The 15,537-nt window shown below is 40.9% G+C and overlaps 1 protein-coding gene across 2 annotated transcripts in view; it reads right to left on the reverse strand.

The window, feature by feature from the left end:
- Nucleotides 1–4,932: 4,932 nt before the first annotated feature.
- PCNX1 (pecanex 1) overlaps nucleotides 4,933–15,537 on the reverse strand; it is a gene marked incomplete at its 5' end in the record, with an annotated part of 162,115 nt that continues 151,510 nt past the window's right edge. For both annotated transcript variants that reach the window (XM_081100644.1, XM_081100643.1), the window contains 6 exons: nucleotides 4,933–7,206; nucleotides 7,406–7,546; nucleotides 8,408–8,853; nucleotides 12,185–12,390; nucleotides 13,774–14,048; nucleotides 14,916–15,146. In XM_081100644.1, coding sequence (XP_080956770.1) covers nucleotides 7,066–7,206; nucleotides 7,406–7,546; nucleotides 8,408–8,853; nucleotides 12,185–12,390; nucleotides 13,774–14,048; nucleotides 14,916–15,146 — 1,440 coding nt within the window. In that variant the 3' untranslated portion in view covers nucleotides 4,933–7,065. The remainder of the gene's footprint in view (nucleotides 7,207–7,405; nucleotides 7,547–8,407; nucleotides 8,854–12,184; nucleotides 12,391–13,773; nucleotides 14,049–14,915; nucleotides 15,147–15,537) is intronic.

Consider the following 15,537-nt stretch of genomic DNA (forward strand, 5'->3'; position numbering starts at 1 on the left):
CTACTGATGGGCACCTGGGCTGTTGCTATATCTTGGCTATTGTAAAGAATGCTGCAGTGAACATAGGGGCACATATATTATTTTGAATCAGTGTTTTGCGTTTCTTAAGATATATTCCCCGAAGTGGAATTGCTGGGTCATAAGGCAGTTCCATTTTTAATTTTTTGAGGAAACTCCATACTGTTTTCCACAGTGGCTGCACCAGTCTGCATGCCCAATGGTGCACAAGGGTTCCCTTTTCTCCATATCCTCACCAGCACAGGTTAATTTATTGATTAGAGCCATTCTGACAGGTGTGAGGTGCTATCTCATTGTGGCTTTAATTTCGCATTTCTCTTATGACTGGAAACCTTGAGCATCTTTCATGTCTGTTGGCCATAAGTGTGTTCTCGTGAGAGAAGTGTCTATTTAGGTCCTTTGCCCATTTTTTTAATTGGATTTTCTTGGTGTTGAGTTTTGTAAGTTCTTTATAAATTTTGGATATTAAGTCTTATTAGTTGGTTCTGAAAAAAAATATCAGGTTTCTAAAATAAACCTTTGGTTCTGACAAAATCAAGTTTAAGTAGTAACCTACAAACCCAAAAGCCAGTCATAGTTGGATAAGCGATCTGCCTCCGTCTGGAACCTCTCTCCCCACATGAATTCTACCTCTAAGGCCGCCTTACTCCATCTAAAACACACTTTGTGCAACTGTAACTACAAAATAATGCTGATGGAAATTCCATTATGAAACAATACACCTTAAACTTGACTTGATCTTCCATGCTGTCTAGAAGAGCAGGGCTGAGTGAGGGTCTTGCATCTTCAGGCCAACGTTCCATTCCCGTCAGGCTTGCAGCGAGGCCATGAACAGACGAGCCGGGCTGCCGTGATGGTTATGCCATACCATCTACGGGTGACACAGAAGCTGTCCTGTTTCAGGGCTTGCCATTTCTTTGGCCTTCTCACCCGTGACCCCGGTTACCTATAGGTTTCCTTTCCGACTTGCTCCCCAGAGGGTGACATACAGGTTGACAAACAGGTATCAACTAGAGACACGTTGGAACTTGTGGGATGGGACAGTCTCTGGTTCCCAGAGGAAAAGATACAACCACAATGAAGCTACTTTTTGACACCTGTCTTCTGGCCCCATGTTTTCGAAGAAAAGGTCTACAGTCACACAAAATGAATCATAAGCATGGGGACTGAATGGTTTTCAGTAATTAAACCACTTTATTTCTCTAAATACCCCTCCCAGCTCAAAAAGAAAAAAAGAAAAGAAAAAACAGATACAGTTCACTTAGCTTTTACCTGGAACACATTTCAGTGCTTAGGCTATCAATGGAGACTGTGTTCCATTTAGAACAAACTAAAAGGTTAAACTTGGTGCTGGAAAATGACCCTGCACTGGCTATCTGTGTGCTGTTACCGCAGCGACACCACCCAGTGAGCCATATCTGATGGAGGAGAGTCAAGTAACTGCTGAAAAGAAAACATGGGAAAACCCATGGTGTTGTGACTGAAGAGGAAATACTGATTTTTAAATAATAATGTGACTGCATTTTAAACAGATCCTGCAGGCATGCAGAACATTGCTGAGATCCGTGTATCTTTCATTGGCTTACGGGTTTTAGCTAAAGAGTCTGGCCTATCTTTGATACATTTTGAATTATGTACATTTCTATTGTAAAATGAATAACCTGTTTATAGGCCAAATGTTTCAAGTGATTCAGAACCAAGCACGTTTTTAAAATGTATTATGCAGAATTTAATATGGTACATGCTAATTTTTCTTAATTTGACAAAAATGGACAAAGGCAAAATGGAAAAAGAAATTTATTTCCTCAGTGTTTTATCCACTGTCGATACTGTATTTTTGATGCAATATATTTGCAAAGAAAGAAAAATACAATCTCAGCTTTTATTTTCCATTTTAAACAACTGCAATATTTACAAACTGTTTAGAATACCAACACTCACACACACTCACACACACACACTCACACACACCCGTGAGTACATTTCTCATCTCGGGTTTATGCTGGATGCTGGTAGAGGCAGTGAACCCTTCCGGAGCCCGCCATCAGACAGAGAGGCACTGCCTTCCTCACGTCTGCCTTCCCCGAGTCACTCCCAGTAGCCTCTTCCTCTCCCTCAGCAGAGCGCACTACCAGGCTCGTATAGGGCTAAGGTAATCAGTTTTTACAATTATCTTTATTTAAACTACAAGCTTTTAAAAAGCATAAGCAGACATGACTCTGCCCCCATTTCTATACTTTTGGTTGTAGAATCAAGCTTCATAATTTAGAAAATCTCACGGAACCACAATGCACAAAACCCCAGTCATTCTCCACTGCTCCTCTGTCTCGAGTTCCAGGTTATCACCCCATCTGTGCTAATAACACCCTGTTCACCCCAACCACAACCTTAGATGACCTTTGTTCCTTAGCTTGGCTCCACTGTCAGGTGCAGAGCTGAGGCCTAAGAAAGAAAGTATAATCCTATGTAATAGGCCAAGTCTTAGGACAGAGCTGTCACGAACCCTGCGATGACTAGCAGCTCTGGTTCCCCAAAGAGCGTTACACGCTGCTTCTGTAAATCGGCAGATAATGGAGGTCAGCTCATACACAGACTTACCTACTCTAATCCCAGAGAGAGTATGTGGCTGATAAGCAATTAAAAGAAATTCTTATCACACATAAGTCTTTACAGATTATTTTGATGAGACTCAAAGCAGAAACCATACTTCCGTTTTTAAGCAAAATTAATACTCCATTCACATACTTGCCAGAACTATTTGTGTAATAAATTCCTTTTCAACCACAACTCTTACCTAAGTATCTAACAAGTTAAAAATGAGGCCTAGATGTATATCAGCTATATTTTTTTAAAAAGAGAAACAAAGAGAAGCTGGTTTTCTAATACTTAAAAAATAACCCTCTCTACATATCCAATGTAATATTAAAATGTAGGGTGCACAAATACACAGTGATGGCTAATTTTCCTCTCTCCAGATCAACAGAACTCACTTTCTACCTGACTGGAACAGAAAGCCCCCAGTCCAGTCGCAGGCTCCAAGCACCATCTCTGCCTTCACTGACATTCATTATTCTCCCCACACTTCTTGGAATGAAGGCAAAGCCTCTAGATAAAAATTGATGTTGTATACCTCATGTGTGTCCCGGCAAAGTGATCTTATATTATCACATTACACTATAAAAAAAACAACAGAAACTAAGAATGAATAGTGAGGACTTAAAAACAATGGGAGGCGCCTCTGTCCCTACTCATGAAAAAGTAACGAAAACAAACACAAAGCAGGTAACAACTGGGCTGCAGTTTATCGTTCAGCAGCCAGCAAACAGAAACTCGAAGAATTCTCACTCATATCACTGTTACCTTCTTCTCAAGCCACATATTTAGGAGGAAGGGTTTTTGAAAGTTAACTAAAAGAAAAAGATCATTTTAGACTCTGGGCAAATCATAAAGACCCTGTTCTCGATGAACGATTCAATGCAGCCATCAACCAAATGAAGATTTTCTCAAAGAGGCAGAGGAGCTGCTCAGAATTTATTAAGGATAAGTAAGCTACCCTTGCTTAGATCTGAGGCTGTTCTTTGTATTTTGATACAAAATGTAAAAATAAACCAACCCAGAGAGTTCACATCTTCTTAATGAGATGTAGTTTCCTACATAAAAACTTGTATTTTCATGGCCTGACACTTAGTACAGAGGAATTTTCCTTATCTCATAACAGAAACACTGTCTGACTACTTCTGTTTCAAAGATTATCTCAGATATTCTTGAAATACCTTTAAAAATACTTCAAACTTAATGGAAGTTAACCTTCCAGTAATGGAAACTCAAAGAAAGCAGAACATTGATGAAGGTTGTTCACTAATTTCCTGAAAGGTAGCTAATCTCCTTTTACCATAAAAATATATAGTCTTACCACCTACTCTCCCAAGCCCCTTAAGTATCAACATATTAATCTAGGCTCTTTAAAAAAATTGGTTCTTTAGAAATAAATGAACATTTAAAGTCTTATCAAGTATTGAAAATGAAGTAAAAAGAGGGCTCACACCAATTTATAAGCTTAAAGATTAACTAAAAGCTTAATTTTGAGCTATAAAATTATTTTTACCTCTGAGTGAGAGGAAACCAGAAGAGAAGCTAATATTATATATAGTCCAGGATTCTCTTTCAAAGGGGGGAAAAAAAAATCAAACAACAACAAATGAATGAAACTCTATTTAAAGGAAATAAATTAAATACTAGTGTTTTAATTTCATATTTTTACTTTCAATTTATGGAACTCTGAAAGTTTTGCAACTGTGAAGTAAAGACACTAATTATCTCTGCTGGTCTCACACATTAATAAAAACGTGAAGCAGGGAATCGAAACGGCTCACTATTCTGAGGGGTGGGGGTAGAATAAGACATGTATGATCAATTTAACGGACGTATGTATATTCCTATTTAATAATTTAGGTCAAATAATTGTTAAGGAAGAAATATTTCTTCAGTCATCACCTTTTTCCCCTAATGGTTATTAGAAAAGTACTATAATTTGTAAAAGACTACCCATTTTAGGCTTAAAAAGTAAGAACAGGGTTCCTGATTCATAAAACTTCACTAAAGGGCTATCTGATCACAAAATTCAGCTTGTTTTGAGGAAAATATCCACTAGTTGCTACCCCAAGTCAAGACGCAATGAATGTGTCCCATATAAAATTTAGTCTGGCATCTGAAATCTGACTTTTAGGAGTGTGTTTGACAATTAGGGGTAGGAGGTAGGGGCTAGGAATAAAAGTAATTCTAGCCATTCTGACTAAATCATCTGAAATTCAGATTTTTTGTGTGTGTATGTAGGAAAGTGAATTATTTTCCATTTAATACTAAATATTAGTATTTAGTAGCATTTAATACTTATCTTCTCACCGAGGTAACGACCATAGAAAGATCACATTTATTTCAGAAAGGGGACAGGCAAAGGGGAGCAAAATTCCTGTGAGAAGATTTTAAATAAATATACATAGATAAGCATATATATTTTCAGAAAAAAGAAAAAAAAAGAAAAAAAAAGAGCCTGAACTTTAATGGCATACTACAGAACTGCCAAAAAAAAAAAAAAAAAAAAAGGCAAATACAGAATACAGTGACAGTATCAGGGAAACACATTTCGATTGGTCAATTTAGAAAGGGTACCTTTGTGCAAAGGTTTAGAAAATCATTGACAAATGTTTTTAAACAGTAAATTTTACAAAGTGTGAAGTCTGGAAATGTTAACACAAGGCACATTGGGTCCTGAATAACCACAAGAAAGTTAAATTAGAAAGAGGAAAAAGAAATCGATTTTAAGTGGAAATGCAGTGAGAAGCATTTATTTATCTCCTTCCTTAGTTTCCATTCCTTCCACCGAAGTGTTCTGCTACACTGCAAGGTCTATATTACAGTTAGTAGGAAAAACAGCTTCTCCCTCCTTTCACCTCCTAAAAAAGAGACTTTAAACCCACGATGTCCAATACAGTAGCCACGAGGCACGGTATCTAGTGAGTACTTGAAATGGGCTGGCGCCACAGGCTGAAACTGCAATACTTTGGGTACAGTAGATTACACAGAACGCTTGATGAAGGCTAATTTCACCTCCTCTGACCGTCCATTCAGGCGGCAGAAAGACGGCTGCTCTAAACGCTCAGAAGAAACATGGTCTTCCTTTTCACTTAACCAGGGAAAATTTTCAGAAGGATTTAAAAAATGCCAACAGTTGACAAATCTAAATTGCAGTTCCCACCCAGCCCAATTGTAAATCATATAAATTTCCCTGAATACATGCATTTAAAAAAATAAAATTTATGTTATGAGACAACATATGAATTAAGTCAATTTACAGTTATAAATATTTCAAATCACAGCTAAACACTATAAATTATAGGAAATAAAATTCAAGTAATAGAAAAAGGAGAGCAAAATTAAAGAAGTTATTAAAGAGGGATATAACAATAAGGACTGCACCGTTTGGATAATTTTGTTTGAAAAAACTTTACTTGATTAACTGAACTGCATGTAAATAACTTCAAGAGCGAAGAACTCTTAAAATAAAAGGCAACCAATCCTCTCTTTAAATTCCTGGACACTCATCTTTTCCTTTGAAAAGCACAAGTGCTTTCTCCCCAGGACTGGCCCCGAGAGTGTGCGGATGGAGAGCAGCAGGGAGCTGGGGCCCATCGCTGGAGCTCACCCACGATGCGGACGCGGGAGCTGGCAGAGTGTGCGCAGGACTGGCTCCGGGAAATGTCAATCATGATGCAATTCTCTCTTGAGATTTAGTATTCATTTTAAAGACAGCCTCCAATGTACTTGCATCAAGCACAGACTATTAACAGAAAAATGGGCAGCATAGTTCCTGACACATATGTTTATAAGGGAGGGGAAGGGGTTCATCCCAAAGTCAATTTAAATAATGGTATTTTATTTTTATATATAAATAAATGTTCTGAAAAATCTCAGACTTTAGTGCATTGTTGTAAAAAATTAGTGCAGTTTTTCTTCATTAAAGTTTTTAGCGCTCAAGGAATAAGATAAATATGTCTGTTCATAGTCTCTCACTGTACAATAAGCCTTTTACTGCTCTATGTCCAACTGAAGGTTTCTACACGGATCTGTTTTTAAAAATCAAAGTAAATGGATTTCATGTTCTATGACAAAACATGGCAATTATTTTTGGCAAAGAAATGAGAAACTATAAGATCGGCGAAGTTTAGAAATTAAGAGTTTGTTGACTTAAAGCATAGGCAATGAATATGAAAAAACTCTTAAAGGATGTATTTTAACAGAACTTGATCCTTCATGCAAAATGTTTTCTCAGCAGCTAACTTAAAAAAATATTTCAGCTTTATTTGGGGATGAAGACAGTGACCGGAGTCAAGGCGAAGGCAAAGGAGAGGCGCTTAGCCAAGCCCACTCTGTGTTGAAGTCTCTCCTTTTGGGATGGAAAGATCCCTGTAGGCGTCCTGTGCTCTCGCCTCTCTTTCTCCAACGTCTCGGAATTGACAGGGGCAAGAAACATAGTTACAAAACACTGGCTCACACTTCAGCCCCAAGTTCAAGCACCCCAGTTTCCACCACAGTCACGTACTTATCATCGATCTGGACCAGAAGTACTGTCTTGTCGATGTGGGACCTAGTACCTGGGTCTCTGCTGCAAGGCACCCATCGGTGAATCACCTAGTGGTTCAGAATGAAACAAGGCGTTAGTGGCCGGACCCTGAACATGCTCACGAGCTCTTGCCTTCGCTTAAGACTAGAGGTAGCAATTCTATGAGATAATTAAACATAAGGACGTAAGTCAACTAAAAACATGCATACAAATCAGCCAGGCTACAAAAAAGTCAGAGCAGGCAGCCAGCTTCATAAGAAAACTTACATGGCCTTCCATACCCTCCTGAGGACTCCAGTCTTTCCAGCTGTTTCTCCCAGCTTTTAACCGAATACCCTCATCAGGCCACTGCAGCTCTTTCCTTTTTGACAGGTTGATCCCATCCAGAATTTGACTGGGATCCACAATCTATATTGTGAATAAATATAGATCATTTCCAATTAATTTTTCTCTTGAAGATGAAAAATTATATAATTCCAACAAAATTTCACAGGACTCTTTGTGTCTCAAGTTCTCTACTGCCTATCGTATATAATAAAAGCCTAGAATGCTAAGTGTCCGGCCAAAGGGTCAGCCGTTCAACTATTCAAAGCGTAATATGCTAATGATATGCTAAGGCTGCTCAAACGCTCGCTATGATGTGCACTGACCACCAGGGGCAGACAGCTTTCTGGTCGATCAGTCGCTATGATGTGCACTGATCACCAGGGGGGAAACGCTCCCACCAGTAGGTTAGCTTGTTGCTGGGGTTCGGCTGATCGGGACTGAGCCAGACAGGCCAGACATGCCCTAGAGCCCTCCCGCGGTCCCTCCCCAGCTGGCCAACCTCCTGCATCCCTCCCCAGCCCCGATTGTGCACCGGTGGGGTCCCTCAGGCTGGCCTGCGCTCTCTTGCAATCTGGGACCCCTCGGGGGATGTCGGAGAGCCAGTTTCGGCCCAATCCCGCAGGTCAGGCCCAGGGACCCCACTGGTGCATGAATTTGTGCACTGGGCCTCTAGTAATGAAATAAAAAACAATCTAAAGAGCCTCCTCCCAAATTCCTTTCAGTCTACTGTTAGACCTTCTGCAATGGCCACACAACCGCAGCTGGGAGGGAACACATCACCACTGAAGAACTGCTTGCTTTTAGTTACACACTGCCAGAAATGTTCTAGTCTTCAGACTAAGTAATATAAGATTGTTTTCACCACAGTCCTTCACTCAACAAACAGGAAATAAAAACAAATGCATAAGAGAAACAGTGCACGAAGAACCTGGGCTTACTCACTTGGACTCTGTAAATCACCTCCCCCTTTTTGGCGTGTGCATTATTGGCAGGACTTAAGGTGTTGCCTGGCGGTGCATCAGGAGCACTACTGCTCTGACCCCCGTCTGTCCCAAGAAAGCCCACGAGAGTGTGATGCTTGCAGGCCGGGATGCTTTGGCTGGAGCTGCTGGAAGAAGGCAGACCATGGTGCACACAGGCCATGCCGCTCTGACCGGAGGGTTCCATCTGGTTCACCATGGAGAGGCGGGACTGGATGGAGGACGGTAAGTTTCGAAGCGATATCTGACTGGTAGAGGAACGCCGACAAGGCACAAATCCTGTGGTGGACATCCGGAGGGACGAATGCCGGCTGCTGTAGCAGTAGGAAGACTGGCTGGCTACGGAGGCTCGTGCTGGGGACTGTCTGACCAGGCCTGACTGCACAGAGTGAGTGCTGTGGCTAGTGCCTAGGGGAGAAACAATATCACTCATTCTAAGTGGAATGAGTCAAACAGTTCTTTTTTTGTTTTTGTTTTTGTAGATTCTAAGGCTTTGTCCCTTAAGCAATTACTTGAATTTAACATTTATTACTAAAAATTCAAAATTGTTAAAAATAAATATCTGAGATCTGTTTTCTTGTATGGTTTTTATAACATTAATTTGCTGAAGCATTTTAAAATTCAAATTTTGAGGCAAAAGAAAGACGACCAAATAATTTATAGTAAATATCAGGATTTAAGGGTTGGAATAAATCCTCTAAGTTTCACAGATACATTTTAGTACAGCTGTTGCCAACCGGTGGTCCATGGACCACTGGTGGTCCGTGAGGTCCGAAAGGTTGACAACCACTGTTTTAGAATAACAAGAATTCTTCTTTAATCAGAAATGAGCTATCTCATGGAAATATTAGTAAGGATCTACTACGTGGCAAGCTCTAGAACTATTTCTCAAAGTATTGTATTAACACCCTCACAATCTATTCCAATGACAAACTGCACTGCCTATTAATAACACTATTATCTTCACAGATATTAAGGGATTACTTATAACTATGAATTATCAGTGATACTTAATAGTTTTTTTCTGTGTTCTGTTTCAAATGAATTAATATGATTCTTCAGATCTGTCCTTTTCCTGGCTCACAGTGATGTGAAGATTATTAGAAAAAATTATAGCACAGCAGTGTGGCTCAATGGTTGAGCATCAACCTATGAACCAAAAGGTCACGGTTCGATCCCCACTCAGGGCACATGCCTGGGTTGCGGGCTTGATCCCCAGTGTGGGGCATGCTGGAGGGAGCTGATTGATGATTCTCTCCCATCACTGATGTATGTTTTTTTTTCTCTCTCTCTCTCTCCTTTCCTCTCTCTGAAATCAAAAGCATATTAAAAAATAATTATTAATAATGATATTGAAAAAACAGCAATAGGCACTTTTTATCTGAAAATTAAAAGGTAACCAATGTAAGAGAAAGGTACATTTAAAGAAGCACATTGACGGTTTTCAGTGTTTGCTCAGAAGGTAAAGAGCAACCTATGAATTGTTGATTATACACCTGTTCAGAATCTTAACAATTCCAGTGCCACTGGATTTTTTTAAGTTGAGGTAAATGTCTTGACTTCATCTGTTCCACGTGCAGCCACAGGGAAAAAGGATGGTGCTGGGTCCACCGACCACCATATGGAAACATGAAATCTGATTCCTGCTGCATATGAGGTGGGCTATAGATCACACGTAAAAGTTAATAAAAAACAACAACACCTCATGGAATGAGAAAAATGAAATATCTGGAACTATTTCTCAAAGTATAGTATTAATACCCTCACAATTTATTCCAATGACAAGCTACACTGCCTGTAGAAAATTTATAATTTTTCTTAAATAGGATACAAAAAGCACTAAGTATAAAAGAAAAGATCAGTAAACTGCTCTACACTAACATTAAGAACATCTCATCAAAAGTCAGCAGCCACTCTTCACAAGAAGGGAACGGAAAGCCACGAGACAATGGAAGAATTTGTAGCTGGAAAAGTGGCAAAGAGCTCATATCAGAGCATATAAATATACATGAGAAAAAGATAAGCAAACAGAAAAATGGGCAAGACACTTAAAAGGGCACTTCAGAAAGAGGAACAGCTGATAACCTCATTTAAAAGCGTCCAATCTCAGGAATCAGAGCAATGAAAATTAAAGGAAGAAATTAAAGACCACCCTCTCTCCTGTCCCTCTGAGCACGCTGGGAGCAGAGGTGAGGCCTGGTAACACTCAAAGCTGGTGGAAAGTTTACCAGATGGGCATTCTTATGCATGACTGGTAAGAATACACAATTGGTTAAAAAGAACTTTATGGAAAGATTTTTCAGCATGATATATCGTGAGTCTTAAATATTCTCATAAACTTTGACTTAGTGGTTCCATTTTCAAAGTTTCCAGCCTACAAAAATAGTATGTGATTATGAAGATTTATATAAAGATCATTACAACATTCAGAAGAAACCAAATCATTGTCCAATAGGAGAGAAGTTGAATTATGTTAATTAAATATTATTAGCCTTTAAAAAGGATGCTTTCAAAGAAATATTTCAAATAATCTACACTAATAAAAGAGAAAAATGGTAATTGGCGTACGGTGATACCCTTTTCATTGGCTACTCAGGGCTATATGCAAGTTAACTGCCAACTAAGATTGGCAGTTAACTGCCAACAAGATGGCGGCTAATTTGCATATGTAGGCACAATGCAGGGAGGCGAAAGGGAAAGCAGGAAGAAGCCCCCTGCCACTGACAGTGATCAGAAACCCAGGGGGGAGCTAAGAGCTGGGGGGCAGGGCAAAGGCGGCCCTGGAGCCGCCTCTGCCCTGCCCCCAGCCATGATCGGAGAATCAGGCGCCTTTGCCGCCCTGGCTAGTGATAGCAGGAAGTAGGGGTGGAGCCAGCGATGGGAGCTGGGCACGGTCGAAGCTGGCAGTCCCAGGAGCTAGGGGTCCCTTGCCTGGGCCTAAAGCGAAGCCCACGATCGCGGCGCCCCCCGCTGCCACTGCAGGTCCCCGCTGCCCGGGCTGGACGCCTAGGCCAGAGGCGTTAGGCCTGGGCAGGGGCGGAGCCTGCAACCGCGGGGAGCTGGGGGTCCCCTGCCCAGGCCTGACACCTCTGCCGGAGGCCTCAGGCCTGGTCAAGGGGCCGATCCGGTGATTGGTGATCGGAGGGTGATGAGGGTCAACTCCTCTGGCCGAGGCATCAGGCCTGGGTGGGGGGCGGAGCCGGGGATTGGGGGGATATGATGGTCCCCTTGCCCAGGCCTGAAGCCTGGGTCAGAGGCGTCAGGCTTGGGCGGGGGGTGGAGCAAATGATCAGAGGGAGATGGGGGTCCCCTGCCCAGGCATGATTCCTGGGCCAGAGGCCTCAGGCCTGGGCGGGGGCCAGAGCCAGTGATCGGGGGGAGGTGGGGGTCCCCTGTCCAAGCCTGACACCTCTGGCGGAGGCGTCAGGCCTGGGCAAGGGGCCGATCAGGCGATCGGAGGGTGATGGGGGCTCCCAGTATGTGAGAGGGGGCAGGCTGGGCTGAGGGACACTCTGCTCCCCCCCCCCCCGTGCACGAATTTTGTGCACCGGGCCCCTAGTATATACTTATATACATAAAATGATTATTAGAAACAAATAGGATAATGTCCAACTGTGAATCAAATAAAATGTTCTATTTATATATTTCCAAGTAGATAATATGTCATCCTCTTATCCATGTATACTGAGCCCCACAACTAAGAGGGTAGCATTGTTCACATAATTTTGTTGTACGTTACCGAGTGTTGGAGGGTAAGCCGTGACGGGCGGATGGAGTCCTGCTCCAGATCCCCGGCCTGTGTTTCCGATGCTTCCTTGGGACACGGTGCTGTGGGGGTCATTGGCAATTGGTGCATTGTTGCTAATGCAAGAAGTTCCCCCTCCAGTATCGGAATCTTCAATATTGCCACCACTGTTACATCCAGCCCCACAACCTTTCCTCAACCTAGGAACAAACACCAGAGTAGGAAGCATTATCCCAAGACCACTTCTAGGCAGATACTTTATTCTTTTTTAGCTATTCTGAATGCTTACGGCTACTAATGGTCACCTTTGAAAGTCTTTATGGTGTAATAAATATTAGGAACAAAAAGTCTGTTATGTTTTCATATTCTCTTATATTCACTGCATTGATACTTCCCAACTGGCTCACTGTTCTACACGCTATCATCTTTCTGCACTACAGGCAGAACTGCACAGAATAGCTGTGACATTAAGATCACAGCTGGAAACAGAATTCTTGCCAGTGTCTACTCAGTGCCTCTGAAGACGACTGCAACACCTGAAACCTAATGTATTCAAATGAAACCTAACTTATGCTGCAGTACACCTGAGGGAGCTGCTGTAATGATTCCTCCTTCTTTCATTTGTCTATTTTTTATGTATAACATGGACCAACTGTCCTGGTTTGCCCACAACTGTCTTGGTTTAAGCACTGAAAATCCTGCATTTATGAAAAAGTTATCATAAATAACTGGGAAACCCCACAGTCCCAGGCAAACAACACATATTTTTTGGAAAAAAAAAAAATTTTTTTTCTTTGACACTACCCTGGCTTGTGTTCTTCCTTCTGTGTAGACAGGGACTGATGTTAAAATGGTGAAACCTTACTTACTCTTTAATGCTGGGTATTTCTAGAAGAATTTAAAAACATCTACTTGAGAGTTTATTGCTCTAATCCCAGATCCTGTTTTTCTTAAGCTCTGATTTAAGGATCTGAACAACTCTTAAGAAATTAAAAATAATATGTGATTTTTTTCTTCACTTGTCATCACATTATGACGTTCCTACACCATACACCACAATTTACTAGACAAAATGCAGAGAAAAACATCGCATGCATTCTTGAAGACAGACTACAGATTTGAGCTTGGAGTGATGACTGGGTTGGGAAAATAGTATCTCTGCACTGTACAACCAGGAGTTTCCACATAACTGTGCTCCCCCTACTGCTGGAACGGAATACAATAGATAGAAGAAAGCAATCAATTTGCACAAGTTCCTCATGCTTTTCTGTAATTTGTCCTGTTTGTTGACCCACACATTCTAATAGCAGCAATATGCTGCAAACAGGTCAAAACCTTGAACAAAGGAAACTATTCAAAATTGTACTAAATGCTAAAGCAGTGGTTTATCACCAGAGCTGCACATTAGATTTACCTAATAAGAGCCTGAAGATATATATGCTCAGACTCTGCTTCCTGAAGTTCAGATATAACAGATTTATATTGTGCTGTGGCACCTGCATTTTCCCTACAAACTTTCCAGGTGACACTAATGCACACTGTCCAGCTCGAAGGTCAGGACACACCACCACCCAGTGGCTCACCTGTGCCAGGTTGACACTATGAAGTTTCTGATGTTTCCCAAACTGATAGGTCCCCCAAGAATTCCTTTAACCTGTTCGTGGCTGTCAGAGTAAGAAGTTGTCAGGGGTGAGACAAAGATCGGGTAGCCAATAGGTTGATCACAAGACGAGTTTATCATGTTTCTCAGAGCCTGCTTTGCATTTTGGATGCTACCTCTCTCCGGGTTACGGTTCCTTAGAAATACAAGCTCCTGCTGTTGCCCCGCCCAAAGACCTCGGACACATTCCTTATTCACCTGAAAACCAGATCACATGGGAATTAGGTCATGGGGCCAAGAATGAAATTCATACAAACAGAAGCGCAGAAATGGGAGGGATACAAAAGACATGATGACCAACTGTGAAAGGCAGGAAATAGGTCACGTCTGCACAGGCGTTAACGGTTTTCCACTGTCATGCACAGGCTGGTACACAGTAAGCACAGAGGACTTCTGTTCTGACTTATAAAAATACCAAGTAAACTGTAGCCCATTTCATTTTCCAAATCAGTGAAGCACTGAATTTTGTAAATGAGATATTTTTTATAGAAATCAGAGGTAACAACATTTTTAGTTTAAAGGATGTTTGTGACTTTGGGGCTTGATTAAATGAAGCAGTGAAAAAAATAACCTTAATAAATTATCAAAATAAAATTTCAGAGATTAAGCCTCTTCAAGTCCTAAGACGTTTAACACACACACACACACACACACACACACACACACACACCCAACAACAACAAGCAAAGCCTAAGGAAATGTTAAAGTGAACCATTGACTGGCCAGTACAAGCTACAGAACTATTTTGCAACCTAGGAATCCCATCATATTAGCAATATGGAGGTGATGTTTAAGAGATTCTGCTCAAATAGCAAATGAAATAGATTTAAAAACAACCAAAACAGAAATAAGCAAAAATGTTAAGGCTTTATAGCGCTTGAGAAAATGTCAGAGGACAGACTAAATTACTGACAAAATAAATAAAATTAAGTGCTTATAAACAATAAATGCTAATGAAATATGGTCATTTTCTTCTCCAAGAGTTTCAACTACTTTTTAAAAGTTTGGATAACGTTATCTAAGGTGCAATTTTTTCAGATGCAAATTAATGCCTCAAAAACTTACTTTAATGACCCTAAAGCTCAGGTAGCGTCTGTTGAGCATGATGACTTTATACTCGTTGGTGCCATCATCCATGACATGCCGCAGGGCAAGCAAGGAGGGGGAGTTGGCGAGGACGGCACTCCGCCACGCAGGGTCACCTTCGTGGGCTATTACGAGGTTTTTCTCATGAGATACAATGGCTTCATAGAGCACTGTGGGGTCATCGTACTCATCTGAAGAAGTGAAATGATCCTATACACAGGAATAAAATTTTTTTCTTTTTTTAGGAAAAGAAGAGAATGACTTCTAGGATGATATAAAAACTTCTATCATTACTAAATCAATTACTAAATAAAAATTTCATATTAGCACACATTAATATTAATAGACATAAAATATATGAAAAATACTCTAAAAATTTAAGTCCTGGTATTACCAGGTAAACCTAGGAAGCAGCTAAACCTCTTTGAGCCTCAGTTTTGACATTTGTGAGTGCCAGCATTATCTGCAAACCAACTTGGCAAGGTTGTTGTAAGAGTGAGATGAAATAGTGTACTGGAGGACTTTTTACATTATGAAGCATTAGTCACATGCACAGTGAATGCTTTTATTATTCCATGTAGGCTAGCCCTCAGACTTGGAT

This window comes from Myotis nattereri (assembly GCF_964212035.1).
Source record: "Myotis nattereri genome assembly, chromosome: 1".
NCBI classification, from domain to species: Eukaryota; Metazoa; Chordata; class Mammalia; order Chiroptera; family Vespertilionidae; genus Myotis; species Myotis nattereri.